General features: G+C 37.3%; 1 protein-coding gene across 3 annotated transcripts in view; it reads right to left on the reverse strand.

Moving 5' to 3' along the window:
- dock3 (dedicator of cytokinesis 3) overlaps window positions 1–23430 on the reverse strand; it is an 83209-nt gene that overhangs the window by 37671 nt on the left and 22108 nt on the right. For all 3 annotated transcript variants that reach the window (XM_028452242.1, XM_028452240.1, XM_028452241.1), the window contains exons 5-15: window positions 21532–21628; window positions 16216–16364; window positions 14533–14617; window positions 13327–13368; window positions 11449–11603; window positions 10740–10821; window positions 10597–10657; window positions 10359–10506; window positions 8260–8348; window positions 4801–4926; window positions 1325–1449 (exon numbers count right to left, since the gene is read on the reverse strand). In XM_028452242.1, coding sequence (XP_028308043.1) covers window positions 1325–1449; window positions 4801–4926; window positions 8260–8348; window positions 10359–10506; window positions 10597–10657; window positions 10740–10821; window positions 11449–11603; window positions 13327–13368; window positions 14533–14617; window positions 16216–16364; window positions 21532–21628 — 1159 coding nt within the window. The remainder of the gene's footprint in view (window positions 1–1324; window positions 1450–4800; window positions 4927–8259; window positions 8349–10358; window positions 10507–10596; window positions 10658–10739; window positions 10822–11448; window positions 11604–13326; window positions 13369–14532; window positions 14618–16215; window positions 16365–21531; window positions 21629–23430) is intronic.

A 23430-nucleotide genomic window follows, 5' to 3' on the forward strand; every position in this document is an offset into this window, starting at 1 on the left:
TGAGACACCTGCTGATGATGCAGAGGGGTTCCCCCCCACAGCCACAAGAGCAATTGTCTATTTAAGCAACGTGCACCCTGTCCAAACTGCTAGAGCGTTTACCGCTTGTAGCATAGCATCTTTGATGTTTATTGTACTTACTATGGTCTATTGCCGGTGGTCATTCATATACATATGCATAATGTATATAAGTCATTCCTTCGTCCTATAGACCCCTATACAAATGAAAACGATTGCCGAGAATTTATCTTGGAGCTGCTTTTCAAAGGTGGAGGGACTTTCTGCTTTTAAAAGGATTCCGAACAGACCAGGATTTGGTGACATTTCTCATGGACAGGTAATAAACTTGTTTTAATCAAAAGTCATGGCACTCTAACAATAAATGTGTAGTTTTCGTAGCTATGTGACTTTGTTATGTTTTGGAATGCACGTGCACAAACGTAGAGGCGTGGCTTCTGGTAGATTGGCAGAGGCAGGGGAGGAAGTAGAGCTGTTGAGGGCGGGACATCGAGATGTTCTCTCAGAAACTCCGGATCGCAGCTTTAATAGCTTCATTGTTAGTACTGTGAATTGCGTTGTTTTGTGTAGTAGTTTTGTATTTGCTTGTTTATCCAGGTCTACCTGTGTTTAGGACAAACTCTGGACTAAGTAGTTTTTTATGTATGCTTTGTGCCTGGCTGTATGTCTTTTTCTGTCTTATGCTACGTTCAACACCAGATGCGTCACAAAATGTCCGTACGTCCAGATTACATACAAAGTCAATGAGATGTGAGTTTCCCAGATGCAAAATCTTTCCTGTGCGGCGGTGCGGTCCGATCCGCACGTTAAGAGAGTCGAGAGAGTTGGCACGCACCCGATTTTACGCATATTCGCACATCCGCACATTCGCAAGAGTTGAAAATATTGAACTCCTGCAACTGTTTTGCATATCGAAAGCCAATCAGGGTCTTTGTTGACAATGACGTCAGGCCGTCAACACGGACAGTCTCTAATCACACCAGCTTTTTTCACTGGTGGTTTATGTTTGTGAGGAGAAAAAGGAGCGCAGCGCCTCGCTTCAGCAGGCAGTGAAACTCTGGTGGGCGGTGCTTCGCTTCAGACGTGCAAATGAAGCGAATGGGGACACTTTTTTGATCCTGCGACACATGCGTCCGGTGCCGCAGAAGAGGCATTCGGAGTGAACGCAGCATTAGTGTGTCACATGTAAAATGTTAAAACTCAAAAATAAAGTTTTAAAAAAAAAAACATGAGAGCAAAGTTCTTCGCTAGTATGAAGAGTGATGATATAGCACAGAAAGACCAGTCATATGACAGTGTGTCATACTTTAAGTGTGTCGCCATCAGCGTAGAGCACATAGAGGGTGACTTCGATGTTCTTCTGGACGCTCTTGCCCCCCCTCTCAAACTCTCCCCGTTCCAAGGTCAGGTAGAGGTCATTGCGAATGTCTCCTTTAGAGTAGGGAATGCAAAGAATTTTACACATTTGATTTTCACAGCATTGTACAATAAATATATACGATTGAACACAATTACCGGTAGTTGTCTGAGAAGCATTTGCACAAGTTTTATTGTGGTTATTTGTGCATGTTGTGACACATAGCGTAACAGTACAACAAAGACATCTGAGAAACTCTACCCACAACAAGCACGTCTCCTGTGCTAACAGTGATCATAAGTCCTTGTCAAACATGCACATATAGAGCCTTATCTTTCTGCTGGAGCCTGATTTTTTGTTTTGTTTATTTTATTCATTGACGAATATAAATTACTCTCTCTGTCATCGATTCCACAAAAATATTATTTGATATCTGACGGGGTATTTATTTGAGTTCTTGTGAGAATCCTTCCGTAACCCACTGCTAAATTAACCACAACATTAGACTGCAGAAAACATTATGTCGCGACAGTTGTTTACTGACCTTTGTCATGTTTAATGAAGGGAGAGAAGGAGCCAGAGAATTTAAAGACAGTTTCACTGTTCTGCAAATTAGACAAGTTCAGGAGTTTTGTTTCATTTAATATGGTAATTATTGAGATAAACGGTAGGTCATTTGAGCTAATGACAGTGTGCTGAGGTATATTGTGGTATGTAGTATATTATTATTGTGATGCGGCTATTTTATACCGTGTACTGTATTGGATGCTTCATTTTTATTTAGTTTATTATGAGCAGACTTTTGATAAGTTTGAAATTGGAGTATGCTTTGATTGTTTAATACATTCGCTGGTTATTAAAAAGCATTGTGGCTTTGTTTTGTCTGTTTTTCTCTTTTATTAATTTACAGTATTTATTCAATTTAATAATTTGAGTTTGTATTGGTTGTGTTAACTAAAATAATAGTATACAGGTTGAAAATATCCTGCTGTGATTTTTTTTTAAATTTTATATATAATAAATATAATAATAATTTATGAATAATTTTCACGGGTGCCCCAAAAAAAAATGTTGCACGTGCCTGTTGCCAAGCTGTGCATCACAAATGAACTTTGAGTGGTCAACATAAATCAATCTTCAGTGTGGACTAAGATGTAAACTGCATTATTTCAGATGACCCTGCTGAGCTGTATCACAGTGTAACTCACGGCTGTGTCAGCATCTTTTGTGTAGTCCATTTGTAATGGAATAAATATCAGCAGCCGCAGCGGTTGAAGATATTGCAGTTATTTATAAATGAGATTAAGGTTATTTATATCCAAAGCCATTTCCCTGGGGACAGATGACTCACAAGGGCCAATAATGGAGAGGTATTTGACGATATCAGGGAGAGACACAAACACTGCAATGTCAGCTGATGAAATGTTTGGAAACACACCCATACCTCTCTCCCACTCTGTCTCTTACAGTCATCTTCATTGACCTCTGCTCCAGGGTTGGGGTCAATTACATTTTTCAATTACAATTACATCTTTAATTATCCATGTTCAATTACAGCTCAATTATTATTACGGCGACCGATTTCTTTTTTCTTGATGAGAATTGTTATTTTTAACCATGAAAGCCAATTTGAATTAAGTTCTCAATTACTAAAAGTTAAATTACAATTAATCACAATTACTGAGCCTGAAATAAATAATCCTACAAACTATAACATTCCTCTTGTGTTAGCATCTCTTATGATAACTTGTCAATTTTGACCCATGTCTTAAATCAGCTGTAAAATACACTAAAAACATTATCTATTATCCAATTTGTAATTAATCTCTTGTCTTCCTTGTTAGGCTTCCTTATCAATGAAAATATTGGAACTATTATTTTTGGTGTGGGCGTCTGAGCCTTTTTTTTTTGTCAGTATACCCCTCGTTTTAAAAAAAAATTAATGGTACAATGAACTGTCAAATAGTGGGAAAAATTGATATGAAACATATTTCACTAAATAGCTATGTATGTGTAAGCCATTAAACTGCAACATGATTCCCGAGTTTAAAATTTAATTAAATTGTTTTACAATTCAGTTACGACTACTATTATAATTATGTCATAATTAGTGTTGTTCCAATACTCTTTTTTTTTTTGTCCCAATGCCGATATCGATACCCAGTTACATAGTATTGTCTGACACCAATACATGTCAATACTGCTGTATTTTTTTTTTAAAAAAAAGACCATTTTTTCGTTGAAAATCAGGTCCTAAAGACGCCGACATTTCATCTCGTGTGAAGAGATGTTTGTTTGTTTTTCGGCAAAGTGTAGATATGCGACTCCATTGGGTGGTGGCGTGGACGAGATATGTAACTTTTATTATACAGAAGATATCAATGGGTCACTCCTTCAACGGACCCGTAAGAGAGTTTTTGTAGATGTAAACAGGAGTTCCATGAATCGGTGATTGATTGCTCAACCTGGCAAACCGGAAGTGTGTCTCCATGTAGTGAAATTGAATAGCGTGAATTTTCGGAATGTACTCAGATACATTTTTTTCAACAGGAAAAAACACAATTTCAAGTTACTTATTCAGTTTCAAAACAGTTAATGCAATTTCAAGATGTTGCTTTCAAATTCAATACCAACTATTAAAAATAAATTCAGTTTCGAGTGGCACAAATCTCAGTTCCATAACCCATTGAGTGGGTTTCTCTCTCTCTCTCTCTCTCTCTACATTTTCTCACTGCTCTTTCTGGCTCTTTTCTACCATCCTTCTCACCCTTTTTTTCTTCTCCTTCGTTTGGTTTTTCTTCACTGCTCGGTGGAGTGTTGCCAACTTGGCGACTTTCTCGCTAAATCTGGCAACTTTTCAGATCTTCTTGGCGACTGTTTTTGTCAAAAGCTACTAGCTACAAATCTAGCTACTTTTCCCAGTGTTATTTGAGACTTTTCTGATGTTTTTGAGACTGACGTCAGTGTGAAAGCACGTATCGCTCTGCAGTTACTGTCCTCAACCAGTGGGCGTGCATACTGTAGCTGTTCCCCACTCAACGTTCCTGAAGCCAAAATACAGCACATAGGAGCATTGCCATCTTGCAAGTTACACGTCATTTGGAGCTAGAGTTTGCGCGGTAGGGTTCAGCGGGAGGATGCCTGGTAACATGCCCCGCCCATTTAGCGTACTGCCCTAATGACTTACGCAGCTTAGCTACGCCAAGAATTTAAGTATCTTTCCCACTGGAAATTCTACCAATGTCTTGTTCAGATGATCTGATCATAGAGGTTAGTACTAGTTTCCTTACTGAAGAGTGGGCAACACTTGGTGACCTTCATTCCTCCCCCTTTCTTCATGCCATCTGGCCTCTGCTCTCCTCCTCCTCCTCCTCCTTTAAACCTCACAGCGTTTCTCACACCTACCGTGCTCTTTGCCTCCTTACCTGGCAGGATGACATCTGGGAAACCCAGTTTGCGTGTGAGTGCCAAGGCCCTGTTGAACACGGCCTGGTTCTCCCGTCTGATCTGCTCGAGTTCACCCCGCAGCAGCTGCAGGGAAATGATGAGGCCTGGGAGGTGGTGGGGTATAGCGGATTTAAGTGTAAAAGGGGAAGATAATGGAAAATGAGTGGGGTTGTGGGAGGGAAACGGGATTGAGGGGAAGAATACACACAGACAATGAGAAAGAGGAGATGTGAGAGGGAAGGGACAGGGGGTATTTAAAGGAAATTAGTCAGAACGTGGGTGGGAAGACAGACAGGAGAGTGGATGGAGCGACGAGTGAAACAGAGGGAAGAAGGAAAAAGGAACAAGAAAAAAACATGAAAGAATGTGACTCGTGAAATAATTTTTGGGGCAGCATTGATGCATGACTCACAGCTTCAAGAGTGAAGAAATATGCTTTGAATTGTCACAACAGCGTCTCCCGATGAGTCGTCACACAGCACGGCACTTTTGTAAAACAGCAATCGATGAGCTCTTTGTCTAAGCTATGTTGTTTTCTCTTTGCATTAAAACATATTGTGCACTTTCTGAAATCTCTTCTTTATATACTTATGACAAATTAAGGCTCCTAAAGTTTCCTTTTAAGATTTAATAATAGTTAAAAGCATTGGTTTAGACACATTACTCCTACTACTCCAATAGTAGAAGTGAAAGTAACAGATGTGTACAATATATATATTTTAGTTTTTTGTTTTATACGGATATATATTTCTAAATCAGTAATTTCACTTGTACTTAAGTAGGGTTTAAAAGAAGTAAATTAATTTGATGGATTCCTACACCCAACCATATCTGAGTACGAGGGATGCAACGGTAGAGTTTTCCCACTGTTCGGTATGCATCGCGGTTTTTGGGCAATGGTAACGATACGATTACGGCAATCGCAATATTGAGGGAAAAAAATCAAAATTACATTATTTTCTAAAATCGTTCAGTCCTAATTCATATATATGAATATATGTATGAATATATATATATATATATATATATATATATATATATATATATATATATATATATATATATGTGTGTGTACATTATTATTATATATATGTGTGTACATTATTATTATTATTTTTTATTATTATTTTTTATTTGGCGTTAAAAATAATAACAATTCTTATTTCATAGAGATTCCTTTGTGAAAAATAAATTAAGTTCCAATTGTACAAGATTTCGTTTCTTCTTTTTTAAAGTTTATACATGAGGTGTTTACTGTACGCAAGGGAACCGTGGCACGATTTATTACCACAAATGAAGGTGGGGGGTGAAAGTAACTAATAATATTTACTTTGAGTACTATTTATTTGTCAGCTTCCTTTCTAAGCTTTGTAAACAACAACACCATCCTGATCTCTTCTGATTGGCTGTCAAAAGTTGAATTGTTCTTTTACTTCATAGAGAGAAAAAAAAAAATGTTTCTTTTGGATTGTTCAAATGGTGAAAAAGTGCCAGCTCTTTTATATTAGCCGTGTATAATGACCACAAATTTCATTGATTCATTTTATCATTAAAAACAACTGTAAAGTCCTTACACACAGCCTAACTGTGGGCCTAAATTTGGATAATCCAAAAAAAAAAAAAAAGCAGGAGAAACAAATCATTTTGCATTGAGAGCTAAGGGGCAAGGGGCTAATGTGTTACTTTTTTAAAAAAAGAAGTCAGAAGTCAACGCATTAGCTGGCACATTTTGTCTGCCTCATATAATTATCTAACACTGCACTGGATCATTTTTTGAGTAATTGATTTTGTTTGATTGTTTCACTAAAAATAGTTCTTGTGTCAACGTGCTCCACAATGAAACAGAGAGATTATTGTTCATTTTTGCCCCCAGAGTTAAATTTGTCCATGCATTGGTTAATAACAAAAAAGAGTAACATTCAAAAAATAAAAGCAAACCTCTGCTATCTTTGTATTTAAGGTTCATTTACATTAAAGTGAAATGTATTAGCAATGATTGAATGGTTATATGAATTAGGTATTAGTTTTTATAGATTGTGAATACATTTTTTTATGGTGTAAGGGAGACTGAACTTGATAAGTTTTGTTTCTTTCAGCCCCCTCTCGAACGTGCATCTGAAATTGTACCTTTTTCATTTTTCTCGATTGCATACAGTATAGAGTATATAATTGTTTTGTGCTTGTTTAAGATAAATCGAAACAAAATAAAATAAAATACAGTAGGTCCAAATGTATGGACACTCCCATTTTTAAAAAAAATGTGGATTTGATCTGGATGAAACTCGGTGGGATAATTGAGGAACCAACTCGACATAAAGATCCATTAAATACGAGCCGAGGCAATTTTGCCAACAAGAGATAGAGATTTTTTTATTTTTCAAACTGATCCAGAATCTGTATATTGATCCAGATCCCTTCATAAAATAAATGCAATCTTTCATGCACCAAAACAGCATTGAATGCCAGTTATTTTCTCAGTTTTAGAGCTCATAAATGTATTTTGAATTAAATTCATTGATGTTATTTTGTTCAAAAAATATATTATTATTATTTTTTCATACATATGCATTTGTGGAAAATAAATTAAGTTCCAACTGTGCAAGATTTAGATTTTTTTTCTATTTAAGGGCTCATTTATAATAAAGTGAAATGTATTAGCAATGATTGTATGGTTTTTTGAATTAGTTATGTTTTTATAGATTGTGAAATTTTATTTTTCAAACTGATCCAGAATCTGTATATTAATCCCCTCATAAAATAATGCAATCTTCCATGGCCTCAGGTCATTCTTTGGATAAAATTTTGTCCAAATCTGTTAAATACTTTTGACATAATCCTTCAAACAGACAAACAAATAAATAAATATTAAAGCATTATACAGTATTCTCTATGCTGATACCTGTTGATACATATGTGTCAAACTCAAGGCCTGGGGGTCAAATCCGCCCCCTTTAGAGCATCAAATTCGGCCCACTCGAGAAAGTAAAAATGATAGAAAAGGCATGAAACAATTTGCAAATGATCAACTAATTCAGTCGTAGATATCTCAGCCCTTCCACAAAAATACAAAAATTCAATTAAAATCCACAATATTTGCAGTTTTCCACTTCTTATATCACATGATGGCAGTCTTTTTTCATCTCAAATTGTTGAAAGAACTCTCAATTTTTCCAAAATCTGGCAAATTTTCCTCAAATTATTCCACAAAATGTTGCCAAATTACCAAAATCAGGGAAATTTAATAGAAATTCCTGCAGGGGCTGATATACTCACATACTTTATCATTTCTATATCATGTATTAGTGGAAGTGCAATTCAGGCCACATTAATGTTGAATTAGCAGTTTTTCCCACCTAAAAACTGTGGCCCACTTAAGCTCAAACTGGTCCGTATTTGGCCCCTGAACTAAAATAAGTGCGTTAATATAACATATTTACCGTAGTTGGTGCTGGGGGCTGAGTATTTGGTGTTGGATTTGCGAATGATGTTCTCGTGTACCTGGTACCACTCGTTCTCATTGTTGCATCTGGAAGAAAAGACCTGTTAGCAATGCATCCATTAGCGGCTCCAGATGGAGAGTTTGGGATTGTGCGCATGGGGACAACATGACCGGCACGTTTCCCTGAGATGATTTCCTCCTGGAGAAATGGTAACAGCAGGGGGAGGTGCTATCAAGCAGTACATTAGCCCAAAGGCACAGCACACTAAGCAAAGCTGACAGCCAGCTCTCTACCAGCCTTTTTCATTACTGTGGGCCCGAAGGCCCCTGGGAAAGGCATGGGGAAAACGCACAGACTGGAGCCTTATAGGAGACGACAGTTTGGAGGCAACTCAGCTCTGAATCACGGCTTGCGTTTTACGAGGCAACACTGTGTCGCGTCAGCAGAGTCCAAGTAAGAGAAAAAAAAAAAAAAAAAAACACTATGGTTGCTTTTAAAATCTTTACTTGGCACCCACTTAGATTGTTGTTCTCAAAGTGCTAAAGAACAATGATAATAATAGGTGAACAACACAGCAAATTGTATGTGTGACATCTGACCCAGGACGTGTGCTGTGAAGGACACCGCAGACATTTTAGCCCGTGATTGACAAGAAAATATGCTGAGCTTGGAGTTTTGTCGCTTCGTCCTCTAACTTTTGCTCAATTATCTATGTGCCATTTCGCTAACTCGTGTCCCCTTCCCTGCGTCTTCCTGTCTTCACAGCGTTGGCCAGAGTAAAGGATTGGCTCTCCATCGCAGCCAGATTCACAACATGCCAAGTGGCCCTATCCCAGGCCCAGGGTTGAGCAGCTATTGATTTCCTGAAGGACACTTCATTGTCATTCTGCTCCAACTGCACCAAGTATCAAGAGCTGCGCTGACATGCTTAACGTCATAATAACATTCACGCAATCCTGATCATGATCTCTGAGTTGTCAACTTTATTTTTCAAAGGAGCGAGCAGAATATTTACCATAGCAGGAGCGAGCTAAACTGTGTATTTAAGGCTTATTAATACGCGGCAGTTGCTACGCCAACAAGTGGCTACTATGGTATGGGCTAGAATCAAAAGAAGAAAGGTGCCAGAGTTGGGGTCAATTACATTTTTCAATTAAAATTACTGTAGATCTTCAATTATCTATGTTCAATCATCAATTATCATGTTTTCCCAGTTAAATCAAATTTATAATTATTATTTTTCCCATTAAAGTCAATTACAATTACGTTCTCAATTACTTTTTTTTATTTATTTTTTGTCTGCACATGCTGTCAAAGCTGCACTACAAGAAGTGCAATCTTTTTTAGACAGCAATGCATTTTTTTTTTTTTTTTTTGTTATTGCAATCAAATAAATTGCATTATTTTATTGCATAATTGTGACCATCACCAGCCCTCCCTAAGGAATTACTAAAGTTCAAATTCAAATTAATCACAATTACTGAGCCTTTAATAAATAAGCCCATAAATAGCCTTTCTCTTGTGTTAGCTTTCTGTTAGCATCTCTTAAATCAGCTGTAAAATACACTAAAAAATATTATCTATCATCAAATGTGTTTCTCATCTCTTGGTTACCTTGTTAGGCTTCCTGATCAATGAAAATATTGTTTTTTTAAAAGGATCCTAAAGAGAACTGACAGGTAACAATGATAATATTAATGATTGGATTTATAGAGTGCGTTTTTCAAGGAGAGCCATTATTCATTCACAACAATCATGCCAGTGGTGGCAAGCTACGTTGTAGCCACGGCTGGCATTTTGCACCTACGGCCCTTCTGACCACCACCAACATTCATGCACAATTCATACCCATTCATACGAGGCAATGGGGGTAAAGTGCCTTGCCCAAGGACACAACAACAATGACTTGGATGGAGCAGTATTCAAAACCCCCAACCCTACAATTACAACAGTAACAGATTTTTAAAATTACGATAATAATTATGTCATAATTGTAATCAATTATCAATTACGCGATAACAATTGCATTTGACCCCAATCCTGAAATCGATTTGGAAATCAACTTTTCATTAAAACCAAAAGAGGGATTCACTCACGTGTAAACTTTCAGCACAAAATCCTTCTCCTCTTTGAGGTCTGTAATGGTGTGGAAAACATCGCTCATAGCCAGCACAGCGCAGCCGTAAGGTCGTCTGTACTGCACGTGAGCCGGGCCTTTCTTTGAGTCATTGAGCAGCATCCGACCTGGAAACATTTAGCGAGAATTGACTTTCTTAGCTCTTTCAAAATGATCGTCATCAAATAAATACATCTTCAAACGCTGCCTCGTTATACCTGTTCTTATGACATGTGCCACAATATACAAGTCTCTCTTCAAGTCTTTACTGCTCAGGTCCTGCACATGGAGACAATTAAACTCAGGAGGCTATAAGGAAATTATTTTGCGATAATGTGGGGGAAAAAAAAGGAATTCTGACCGTGAAGAGAGCACAAAGACGATCAACCTTTTCTGGATTTTTCGGCCCTCCGTTTTTGTTTAGTTTGACCATGAATTTCTCACTAAAAAAAAACAAAAGCCAAATCACAGCATCACGCTGACAGCATTTACTTAAACCACTGGGAAGACAGCATGTAGACCAGGGGTGTCAAACTCCTTTTAGTTCAGGGGCCAAATACGGACCAGTTTGATCGCATGTGGGCCGCAGATTTTAGGTGGGGAAATAAATTTTAACACTAATGTACCTTAGTTTTCAATGTCAGTTCAATTCACTTAAAAAAATTATTGTTTTTTTCACCAATTTTTTGTGTAATTTAAAGGAATTTTATGCAATTGTTTGTGGGAAATTGCAAGATCTGTGTAAATATTGAGACTTCTTTCCACAATTTGCAATTAAAAATGACTGCATTCATGTGGTATAAAGAAAAGAAAAGTACAAGCCCCTAAAACACTGTAGAGTTTCATTAAAGTGGTCAATTTGAGATATATACAACTGGATTTTTTTGGTAATTTACACAATAATACATTTTTTCACATTTTACATTTTTACTATATTTTACGGGCCAAATCGGATGGTCTAAATGGCCGGATCTGGACCCCGGGCCTTGAGTTTGACACGTGATGTAGACATGTACTATTGAGTTTGAACTAAAGAGCTGTTCCATGTGCTCAGAGACTCCTGGGTGTACCTGATCTGTTTGGCCTCACGAGTGTCGTACAGAGAAAAGAAGACGTCTGCATCCTCGCTGATGCTGTTGTAAGTAAAGCTCTTCAGATTGATGAAGAGGTGATGCGACACAGGGACACGGCAACCGTCACCATGGCGCTGTCTCATGCTGTCACCCTGGAAACACAGAAGAAAGTGACCACTGTCAGGAGACTGCACAACAAGAAGAGCTGAATACCTGCTGATCTGTAAACAGAGAGCTTTGTTAAACAGATCCCAGGCAAAGTGGGTGGTCCAATGATATATTATTTAAAGTTCGTTTTTACCCAACAAAACATTTGTGTTCTGAAGAATTCTATTCTTTGAAACTACTGCATATGTGATTATTTAAAGCTCACCAGCAGAGGTCTAGTGCTACGATGATTATACACTTATATTTTAAAGCTTTTTTCTTTGCATCTGTGGAGCAAATGTGACCATTTTTAAAAGTCTCAATAGTTAAACAGTTATTTAAAAATCCATGTCTTTAAATTAGAACTCATTTTCTTCTTTCCAAAGCACATCCACTTTAAATATTAACCGTAACACCCAAATAATTAAATATATCATTCAACATAATGTGTTTGTATCTTCAATAATAAAACACTCATGTATACTGTAACTGGTAGGTTTAAAAGAAAATGCATTGGTATTGTTGTTATGGCGGTTTGGGATAAATAACCAAAGCTTAGGGTTGTTTGGTCAGATGCCGACAGATTTATTTGTCAAAGGTTGCAACGGACAGACAAGGTCAGTTTAAACTATTTTTTAATACACATAACAGTTATTTATCTAATTTTATTTATTTAAAATGCAAAATAGGTAGATAAGAAATTCCGCGAGTAGGTTTACTCTGAGGGTTTCCTCGCCCCCATTGTCTCCCTTCAAAGATACAGTATCTGCATTTACACAGAAGCAAGAAACGTACAAAATACTATTGTGTGTTCTCAGACTGCGTGATTATGTATTATTGCTACGTGACGCAGTAATAATGAAGAAGATGTGAACTATACCATCATTTGTATAAATACAAAAGAAGGTTTTGGAATGAAAAACTTCTCTTTATTGGTAACTACAGTATGTTTTAAATTTCCATTTTGATATTTATTATTTATAGGGCTTAAAGCAATATGGCAACCCATCACATGACTGCTCATTTATTTTTTACTTGTCTGTATAAATAAACAAATAAATAAAAAAATAAATCTTCTTTAGTTGTTTGCTCTAAATCTGTGTCAGAAATGTCTTTGAAATCATTGATATCAACTTTTAGCCTTCACACACACACACACGTAATATTCCTCGTATATTTGGGCATCGCCATTTTGGAGACTTCAGATTTAATTTGTAAAAATGTAAATTGTTCACGTTTTCAAAATTCCCCTTTCCCAAATCTATGAAAGACATAATTATTTTATATTGACAAAACTGAGCCACACGTGGAGGTTAAGTCACTTTAATAGTTTTAATACCCTTTCTGACACTCAGAAAAACAACAGCATTTTTATTTTTAAAAAATATACTATATATATATATATATATATATATATATATATATATATATATAATACTAGTTTTAAAAAATTACATGGAAAGCTATATAGACGAGAAAATAAAATATTGCATACAAATAACGTAAAAAGAACAAAATTCTTCACAATTGCAGTCACACCGGTGCATGTGTGAAAGTGCTCCCTGTGGGAATCTGTCTTTTTATTCTTGCGTATGGTTCCAGTGATACACCACTGACAGTTGACAGGAATGTAAAAGTGATTGTGGTTCTGTATCAATGCCCTGACATCTGGTATAGTAACTGTATTAAACGTGTGATGTTAATGAGTAATAACAGCATTTAAAGTACCTGATTTGTGCTTTGCTGACCACAGTGTCTGCTTGATACGTGCTAAAAAAGAGAGACAAACAAAAACACGATGTCAGATCAGTCCTTTCATTACTTCAGACACACACGAGACCTAAGCGATGCCTTGACGGATGCTTCTTCACCCCTCACTTCCCACCCTGTCAAGTGCACATAGCACTAAAAGAAGCCCACATGGTGCAAAAACGTGAGCATGTGGAGGGAGGAGCACACAGCCTGTGGCTCCCACATGCTGCATGCCCTCTCTGCTCAGCAGCCTGAAAGACCTCTTCTGCTTCCATATCTAAAGAGGTGCCAGGGCCACGTGGCCCCTGCCAAACACAGGCTCACTTTCATCCACAGTGTCAGGAGGCTTTTTGGCATGAACGGAGAATTTAGTGCACGAGAATTCTGCGTGCAGTGCTCAGGAACATGGCAGTGGGATAATGGGAAGCTGCAGGGCAGTTGGAGTGCATTGTCACTGGCATATGGAGCTGCAGCTACTGACCACAGAGGATCTCCCTCTCAGATAACAGTCTCGAGCTACTTCACATTACATTTCAAAACATCTGTGCTGTAATCACATAGAACTGGAACAGGATCCGCCCGAGTAAGTCTCCTCTCAGCCTGCATGTGTAAGTTCGAAGGCACAAAATCTATACAACCAAATTACATTTAACGCATTACATATTGATGGCATTCCCTCGTCCGGTTGGTGATTCAAAGCAAGTCGGACAAAAACGTCTAATTTATTTCTCTTTAAACACAATGAAAAATTAATATGCGCGTTTTCCCCCCATAGCCTCACCTGGGCCTGTCGCTTGGTATTATGTTTGCTTGGCTAGCTCCGATCTCACTTATGAGAGTCACATGCATGGAAGTAAAGTAATGCACTCAATGTGGTGATAAGATAACCATAAGAACGGCTGACATGAGGCTGAATCCTAGCTGCTCTCTTTCTCTCCTGTGAGTCACTTCTTATGGATGGTTTGATAATCGATGCATTCACACATCCATACACATTCAACAGCACTATTCAATATGCAAAAGTGGGCAGTGCAATAACAGAAAGGAGCACAATATGTAGAAATAGCACACACTATGCAAGTTACTGACTCATTGATATAAATATAGTAAGCACACCCCAAAATATACACATCCATAGAGAATTAATTGTTTTTTTGTTTTGTTTTTTGCATCTAAACATACCAGTTTGTAAAGCTCTGACACGCTGATCTGATCCGGATCCACCATTTCAAACTCTTTCCTGGGAACAAGGTCTATTCCAAGGTGCCTGATGAAAATGTAGTAAAAAGAAGGGAAGGAAGAATGAAAGTGAATAAACTGTTAACAACACACAATGTTCCAGTTAGCTTTAACATCCCAGATAAAAAGAAACAGACAATCTCTATTTCTATGATAATTTTATTATCTAATATTTCCCAATAAACCTGTTTTGGCCCATTAACCTGCACAGTGCTCAGCTGCATTTTACATGTGTTTTTAACTTAAGACAAGTGTGGTCTTTTTTTTTTTTTTTTATCCAATTCTTTGTGATAAAATAATTGATAATTGATTCTGTGGCAGGATATTATGGTTTATCAACTCTTTTCACCTACTATGGGACTGAATAGAGTGTAAATATTTTATTTCTAATCTAAAATATGTGTATTTAATGCTAACACTAATAGAAGACGAATCAATCTGTCACAGATTGAAACTTGTTTTAGTTCAGGAGCCAAATACGGACCAGTTTGAGGTGGGCCACAGAGTTTAGGTGGAGAAAAAAAAACAAATTCAACATTAATGGGCCCTGGTTTGCACTTCCACGTATAAATGATAAAATATGTGAGTATATCACTCGCTACAGGAACTTCCCTTAAATTTCCCTGATTTTGGTAATTTGGGGACTGTTTGTAGAATAATTTGAGAAAAATTGGCCAGATTTTGGAAAAATTGAGAGTTCTTTTAACAATTTGAGATTAAAAAATGACTGCCGTTATGTGCTATAAGAACTGGAAAACTGAGCTCTGCAAATATTATGGATTTTAATTGATTTTTTGTATTTGGAAGGGCTAAGATAGACACAAAAATGCTTCATGTTTTTTTCTGTCATTTTTACTTTCTCAAGCAGGACAAATTTGATGCTTTAAAAGGCCGGATTTTGCCCCCGGGCCTTGAGTTTGACACATGCGGTAGAGAGTATAAAATAAAGTAAATAAACAAAAGCAGTGAGAAAGTGCAATCCACCACAAATGGTAAATTTGTTGGTATCTTCCATAGCGTACAGTCTATGTTTTTGTCAAAATCTGTTGACGTAATCTTGCCAGTGAAAGTATGACAAATAAACATCTCTGCTTATTGCAATCTATTAAACAGTCCAGCTACACTCTTCCAACCATCTTTAAATTTGTGTCTGACTTACTGTGGTTTTTCATCCCTGCATCAAGCTCCACCTCACATTGATGCACTTAAATATTGACCAATGTGGTTCAAAGTGAATACCCAGGTACTTTTATGTGCAATTAGGTGCCCGATCTTATTTTAAACAGACAGATGGGCCACCAGCATAAAGCTCTAACTCAGTTGAATTGGAGCCGGCACATCTTTATCTTTGCTACGGTTTGCCTGTCATAATGGAATCAGAAACTGGCAACAGTAATAATGAGGCTTTACACCACCTCCAGGGGATTTGCATTGACTTAAAGCTGCTTCAGATTCACTCATCTGCTAAAATGACATCATAGCAAATGCAGTTACACGCCCACTCATCCAGAGTGATGTGGACGTCTCCAGTGCCAAAGAAATATTCCTCGGTGGCCAAAAAAAGAACAAATGTTTTTTTTGTTTTTTTTTTTTATACGTGTCGTGCCTTCACGAGGAGTTACTCACTCATTGCCCCAGTCGAGCCGTACGGTGATGTGACGCTTGATCTCACGGGTCTGGTCCTGAGCGAGGTGACCCTGGATCAGCTGACGACGAAGGTCAATGAGCTCGTTCATCACATGACGCAGCTTGTGGAACAGATCCACCTTGTGTTTCTAGTAATGACACAAAGAATCACTGATGGAGACTTGAAAAAGTATTCATTTATTTCACTTTCAGGTCAAATTAGTGGTAAAGATAAAACAATAGTTTATTGCTAAAAGTCTGCTAGCATACTTATACTGCAGTAGAATATCTATTGCAACTAAGAGTGACATCTATACGACGGCGTATTAGGGCTAAAATAAAATAAATCTCGGCACTACGAGATAAAAGTCGTGATATTTCAAGATTAAAGTAGTAATTTTATGAGAATAAAGTTGTAATTCCATTAGATTAAAGGGCAACACAAATTGAAGTTTTATACATAAGGCTTACATTACGCTGTCATTAAGCTGTCATTAAGTGTCTTTCACTGAATTCTGACACCTTTGGAGCTATGTTGGCATTTTTTGGTTTAGGTGACAGGCTCTAGTTAGGTTAGGGAAACAAACAACAATTAATGACAGCCTTCATGACACCTTATTCATGCTAATGGCAGGTGTCATGTAATAATAATGAGAGCGAAATGTCAGTTTTATGTAAAAAAATTCAAGCAAAATGTTACCGATTAAAGTTATAATATATCAAGTTTAAAGCTGTTATATTTCAAAATTAAAATTGTGATTTTATGAGAATAATTAGCAGCAATAAGGTGTCATGACGACTGTCATTAAGTGTCGTTCTCTAAATTATGACACTTTTTGCTAAATGATGACACCTTTGGAGCTATGTTGGCATTTTTATTTTTTGGGTTAGATGGCAGGATCTAGTGGGGTTGGGGATTAGGGTAACAAACGACACATGTCATAATAATAACAGCGTAATGTCAGCCTTTGTGTATGAAACTACACGTAAAGTGTTACCGATTAAAGTTATAATAGTTCAAGTTAAATTTGTAATATTCTGAGAATAGAGTCATAATTTTATGAGAATTAAACGGTATCTTAAAAAACTCGTAATGGTACCGTACAGCGCTCAGAAATCCCTGTTGAAGTGAACGCAACTAACACCAATAGCCCTGAAATTGACCACTAGTTCCTCCTCCACAAAACAGGCTATTTGGCGATTCCAAATCCGTCTGTTTTTTTAGTCGGAACAAACGCAAACGTCTGTAAAGTTGCTCTAAAGTATCTTCAAAGTCCTTAAACTGTGTGGTGATAATGGACCAAAAAGCTCAATATTTAGCCATGTGTGAAACCTAAATAGAATTATAATCTCACTAAATACGTCACATTCTCCATAACGCACGAGTGAACACAGACAAGATCCTGTTTTGTACTTAAATTTTATTATCATAAAATTATGACTTAATGCTCAAGATATTATGACTAATCTGGAAATATTATGACTTTAATCTCATAAAATACAAACCGATTTTATTAAGTACGGTAGAGTATTAGGGCCACAGAAGAAAACAAAATTTTGAGGCTAAAAAGAAAAAACCTCGTGCTTCGTTAAAAAAAAAGCCGAAAAATCAAAGTCGAGTTTTTTTTTTTTGCCATGGAGATTAAAAAAAAGTCAAAAATCAATATCAAGATTTTTTTAGGGTAACGAAAGAAAAAAAATATTGGAGGGAAAAAAAAAAATTGTCATGCACTTCGAAAATAGTCGAAAATCAATGTTGTTGACATTTTTTTTCCACAGAGAATGCAGAGAAACAGGAGCTGCACACTGCTGTAAGTTTCTGAAGTTATGCAAATTCACACTGAATTGATATGTGTTTCCAATCGTAACTGTTATTAGGTACTAAAGCGAACTCTAAAGTATAGTTTAACCAGTTCCTCAAACCGCCTGCCAGGATTTTTGTACAAGCAGTCAGCAAAATGAAAAAAAAAGTTGACATCGATTTTCAACTTTTTTCTTGAAGTGCATGATTTTTTTTTTTTTTTTACTTCCAATAATTTTTTTTTCTTCAATTTTGAAAATCTCAACATTGCTCTCGACTTTTATTTATTTATTTTTTAACTTCCGAAAAAAAAAATCTCAACCTTTTTTCAGAAGTGCATGAGGTTTTTTTTTTTTTTTCTGTGGCCCTAATACTCTTCCATAATTAAGATACAACTTTATCCTCATAAAATTACAACTTTATTCTCAAAATATTACTACTTTAATCAGGTTTTGCCCAGATTTTTATTTTAATTTTAATGTGGGCCTAACATGCCGTCATACATCTAATACAGTAAACACTTAAAAATGTTTCTTCGGGGGGTACATGATTGCAGATTAAAAACAATCCTTTTTATTGTTGTTTTACTAAATGAAATAACAAGGCCACACTAAGACCTCGCTTTGTTTACATAAATTCAAAGATTAAGTGTCACCACACTGCCCATGTAAATTTAATGAGGATACACTTTGCATATTCTCAATGCCTGGTGGCAGCAAAAAAAAACTAAACACAAACATAGGGTTGATGAACGCTCCCACTCGTTTTCTGCAGGGCTAATTAAACACATTATAGGAAAAACCTAGTTATCCTATGACTGTTGCTGCCTAGTACCCTGCATTGGTGACAACAGGATAAGATGTTTCAACAGCCAGCCAGAGCTGCGTCCTTTTTACTACGGGAGCAACTGAGGCAACATGGCCCATATTCCAAAGGGGGGTAAGCACCAAAACCAGCGCTGTTAAACGAGCGCTTCATATTAGTCGAGCATCAGAGGAAGTTACATCACCACAGAGATGCCTCGGGATGCTCGGTTGCTCAGAGCATGAGCACTCCTCCGTGAGAGGTTATGTAAAATCTCACTCCCTGCTCTTAAATACGACCACTCAAATTCAAAACTCAAAGCCCATCGACCGCTCACTGCCGACCCCCTCGACAATTAGCAGGATTGAACACGCTGTAGATTTTTCAGTAATCGCTTTTGCCCCGGCGAGTAACGGCTGACAGAAGGTGGTAGATCTTAAGACGATGCAGGGGCAGGAAGGCTGAGAATCAATCAAGGGCTGAATGACACAGCATGAAATTGTATGAGACAGTTCAGTAGGCCATTATCCGTGTCCAACCACCATCTCTGCTCCTACACTGATAGAATAAGAAAATGCAGGGTGACAGTCATGCTGCCAGGGAAATGTCTAAGAAACCTCCATGTATGTTTGGACCATTTTTATGAATAAAATTATCTCTCCTGTATGTGCTGTAGGCCTGATGAGCCCTTAAGTTAGATTCAAAGACAAATCAGATCAGACAAATGTGCTCAGATAACATGAACCCCCACCAATAGGGTTGGGCGTCATTTGAATTTGAACGGTTCCGATTCTGATTCCTAACAATTCTTGATTCTGATTCTTTTAAGAGGCATGATCAAAAAAGTTTACATGTTTTAAGTGAGCTAATGAGCTAGCTAACCAAAGGTCTTTCTGAATGAAATAGTCTGAACCTCTCCGTGAATTTTAATTGTATGAACTTTATGAACTGGGCTGTTTTCAACTCTTATAGAAATATCAAATCTATGAATTTGAATATAAATATGATACATTTTATTTTCACAAGAGCTTTATTTTTGAAAACCTCATGAAAACACATTTCCACATCCTGAGTGTCTGATGTTGCATGTACTTGAACTCGATGCCTAACCCTATCCGCCAAGCGCCAAAAATCCTCTTTGACAGATTCACACTTTAAAGGCTTGGTAGAACAGGGTTTTTTGATTCTTTAAACTGATCCAGAATCAGAATATTGATCCAGATAACCTAATTCAATGGAATCTTCTGTCTTATCTTTGGTTGAAATTTTGTCTGTAACACTTTACTTGAAGTTTCATACATACCGCTGACATTACGCTGTCATTATCTGTCATTAGCATGAATAAGGCGTCATGAAGGCCGTCATTAAGTGCCGTTCACTAAATTATGACACCTTTGGAGCTATGTTGGCATTTTTTGGGTTAGGTGGAGGCAGTGACATGCCGTGAGCACTAGATCAGGGTAGGCAGGGCATTGCAAATCGAGACCACCTATGTCGACACCAATAACAATTCCATATGTTTCTGCTGGCAAGTGTTAATCTAACAAAATCAAGATCGTAAAACACCATTAAAGAAACTTAAACAATTATTCAATAGCAGCCTCCATACTCTCCCAACAACATATATCTCATGACACGGTTTGTATTGAAAACACATCAACTCAGAACAGCCTCAGTGAGGCGCATCCACAAAGCCAATCCTTCCTTTTGTACCATTCACTGTGGAAAGTACGAAATATTTTCTGAAACTTTCCTTTGCTGAAGGTCTGGTGGCTCAGGAGTTGGTCTCCCATCTTTTAAAAGCTGTCGTTTTTCCTCAAAAAAAAGTATCTTTATCGTCTCTAGCGCTGTCATCCTGACTGAAGTGGTATCCCACTTCTAGCTAGAGAACGTAGCAGCAGCCATGCTGTATCAATTCACTAATGCACTGTGAACGTACGTATAGCATTTAGCATAACACGGTTACATCCAAAGGCAGCGTAGCTATCTGCATTTTTACGTAAATGGTTTTCATATTGGGGAACTGACTGCGCATGCGCAAACACATGGAGACACAGGCTGTGGGGCCAGAGGCAGAGCAGCAATGTGCCTTCAGGAGAGGGTGTGGCCTCCTCTTGCCTCCTCCTGCCTTACAGCGGAGAAAGACTGTGCAGCGTCTCTGCCGTACCAGGAAATAGCGATGTTGAGTTATTTGGGCTAAAAGCACAAAATGCTGACACTTTCAAACTTATAGGTACTGTAGGCTATCGGAAATTGAAAAACAAATTATAATTATATTATAATTAAAACAAATAATCAAAATATCAATTCACCCTTGGGTAGGCACTGCCTACCTTGCCTACCCTGACTGCACGTCACTGGGTGGAGGGATCTTGTGGGGTAGGTAGGGTTAGGTTTGTGGTTTTTTTCTCTCGATGAAAGGGTTAGGGTTAGGGGTGAGGGGTTAGGGTAATGACACTTAATGACAGCCTTCATGACACCTCATTTGTGCTAATGACAAGTGTCACGTCATAATAATGACAGCATAATGTCAGCCTAAGTGTTACCATTTTGTCTAGTCTAACACAATCCTGCTAGCAGAAAAATAAACAAACAATCAAATAAACAGAACTATTGCATGCATTTTTCATCTTAGTAATGATTTAGTAATGCCAGATTCATGCACGTTTATCACTTTGTGTTGTGAAATAAACGACTGTTCTGCTACTGACCACATAGAGCTGCTTCCACAAGACGCCCCATTCTTGCAGTGTGGAGGTGGTCTCTGTGATAATGGGGTCTTCCAGGGGCACCACCGTCTCACACAGCCTGCAGCAAAAATAAGAAAAACACATGTGCACAAATGTGAGATGAGTCCGCTACCAGCGTTACCAGCGTTACCAGTCCTCACACACTGTAGGACACAGTAGGACATGCTTCACATGTTTTGTTATCTCTGTTCGAACCCACCCCCGTGTCAGGATACACTTATTATCAAAGCTTGTTTCTCACATGATTCATAACACTTTCACTTTAATAAGTGACAGTGGCCCTATGGGACCACAGGTTGAGAACCGTGATTGAGAGATTCTAATCATGCTAAAAGACAGAGCATTGTTGTAGTTAGACTCTAATAAGTCCCCAAGGAATGTATGGACATCCAACAAAGAAAGGTCAATGAGCCTGATTTCAAAGCTATAGTTTCTGGCAAAAATATCAGTGACTTCTGGGCCTCAGTTGTTAAACAACCGAAATCTGCAGCACAATATTTGCCCTGATATAAATTCATCAAAGGGAACATTCATGTGATAGTAACTCAGGGAGCGCTACTCTGATATAGGATATTGTTATTCTATGGTCTTGCGAGATCCAAATTATTAATAATTAGTTCGTCTGATGATTAAGTCATGGCTATTTTATTACAATTTCAGTTGGGCAACATTTTAAAACTAATTCTAAAAAAAAGGGTGGGGTTAAAATATACAGTATTGAAACATTTTTGATTAAATCTGGCCGTTTCTAATCAAATCTGCATTAGAAATTAATAAGGAAGTTCTGTCATGTTAAAAGGTATAATTTAATGTATTCTAAATTAATCTTTTTAAAACAATTAATCTATGACACAAGATGTATGCCCTATAGGCCTAAACCTTGTGTAAATGTGCAATTTTTCAAATAAAAGCTCAATCTGTCACTCTAAACCAGTGTTTTTCAACTTTGGGGTCGTGACCCCAAGTGGGGTCGCCTGAAATGTCTTGTAATTGGTTTAAGAAAAAAAATTTAATTATTAAATTCTAATTATGAAATTATTCTTAAAATTAAAACACAACTGTATTTCTCAAATATAAATCTAGTTCAAATAAAATGCAGTATAAAAATATTCTGAGCTGGCGAGATTTGTCACTAATCCTTGATACTCTGTATTGTAACACCGTAACAAACGCGATCAAAAAGTAATTCTAGAAAAAAAAAATGTCTGAAAATTGTGATATTGAAATGGGGTCACGATCCAAAAAAGGTTGGGAACCACTGCTCTAAACCAGAGATTGTCTTTGTCACTTTAACAGAGATGAGAATTATATGTTTTCGCCCACAAGTTTTGCCCCTTATGGTGCCCCACATGGTACCATTTGAATTCCCTGTTATTGCTATACATTTCTCATAATGTATTCATATCCATAACTGGCTACTTTTTGTCTTTTTTTTTTTTTTTTTTTACAACTCAACATCTAACGGTGCATTTACGGGTATAATTACTGGATGAATACTATTTATTTACAACACAGAGTTACACAATGAGAACTTACATATAGAACAGAAAGACTTGTGTCTGCTTCAGTGCAGCTTTTAAAGAGCCTCAATCAGCGTTGAAAGGACAAAGAGTGAAACGTGATTATCCCTGACCATCGTTAGGGAACAGCACACACGAGTCCACTAACCTCCTTCCTTTGTGGCCACATTCTTTGTGGTTCTGTGGGAACATTTAAAACCTAGTCTCTGATTCCTGTAACAGTCAGCTCTTATCCCACAAAAACAACAATGTGTGTTACCCATTAACTCCACAAGACTAAACTAATTCAGCTTAGTTCATGGGTGGCGCAGCAATTTTAATAGTGAGGGTGTTCTAAGGG

The sequence above is a fragment of the Gouania willdenowi genome, chromosome 7 (genome assembly GCF_900634775.1).
Source record: "Gouania willdenowi chromosome 7, fGouWil2.1, whole genome shotgun sequence".
NCBI classification, from domain to species: Eukaryota; Metazoa; Chordata; class Actinopteri; order Blenniiformes; family Gobiesocidae; genus Gouania; species Gouania willdenowi.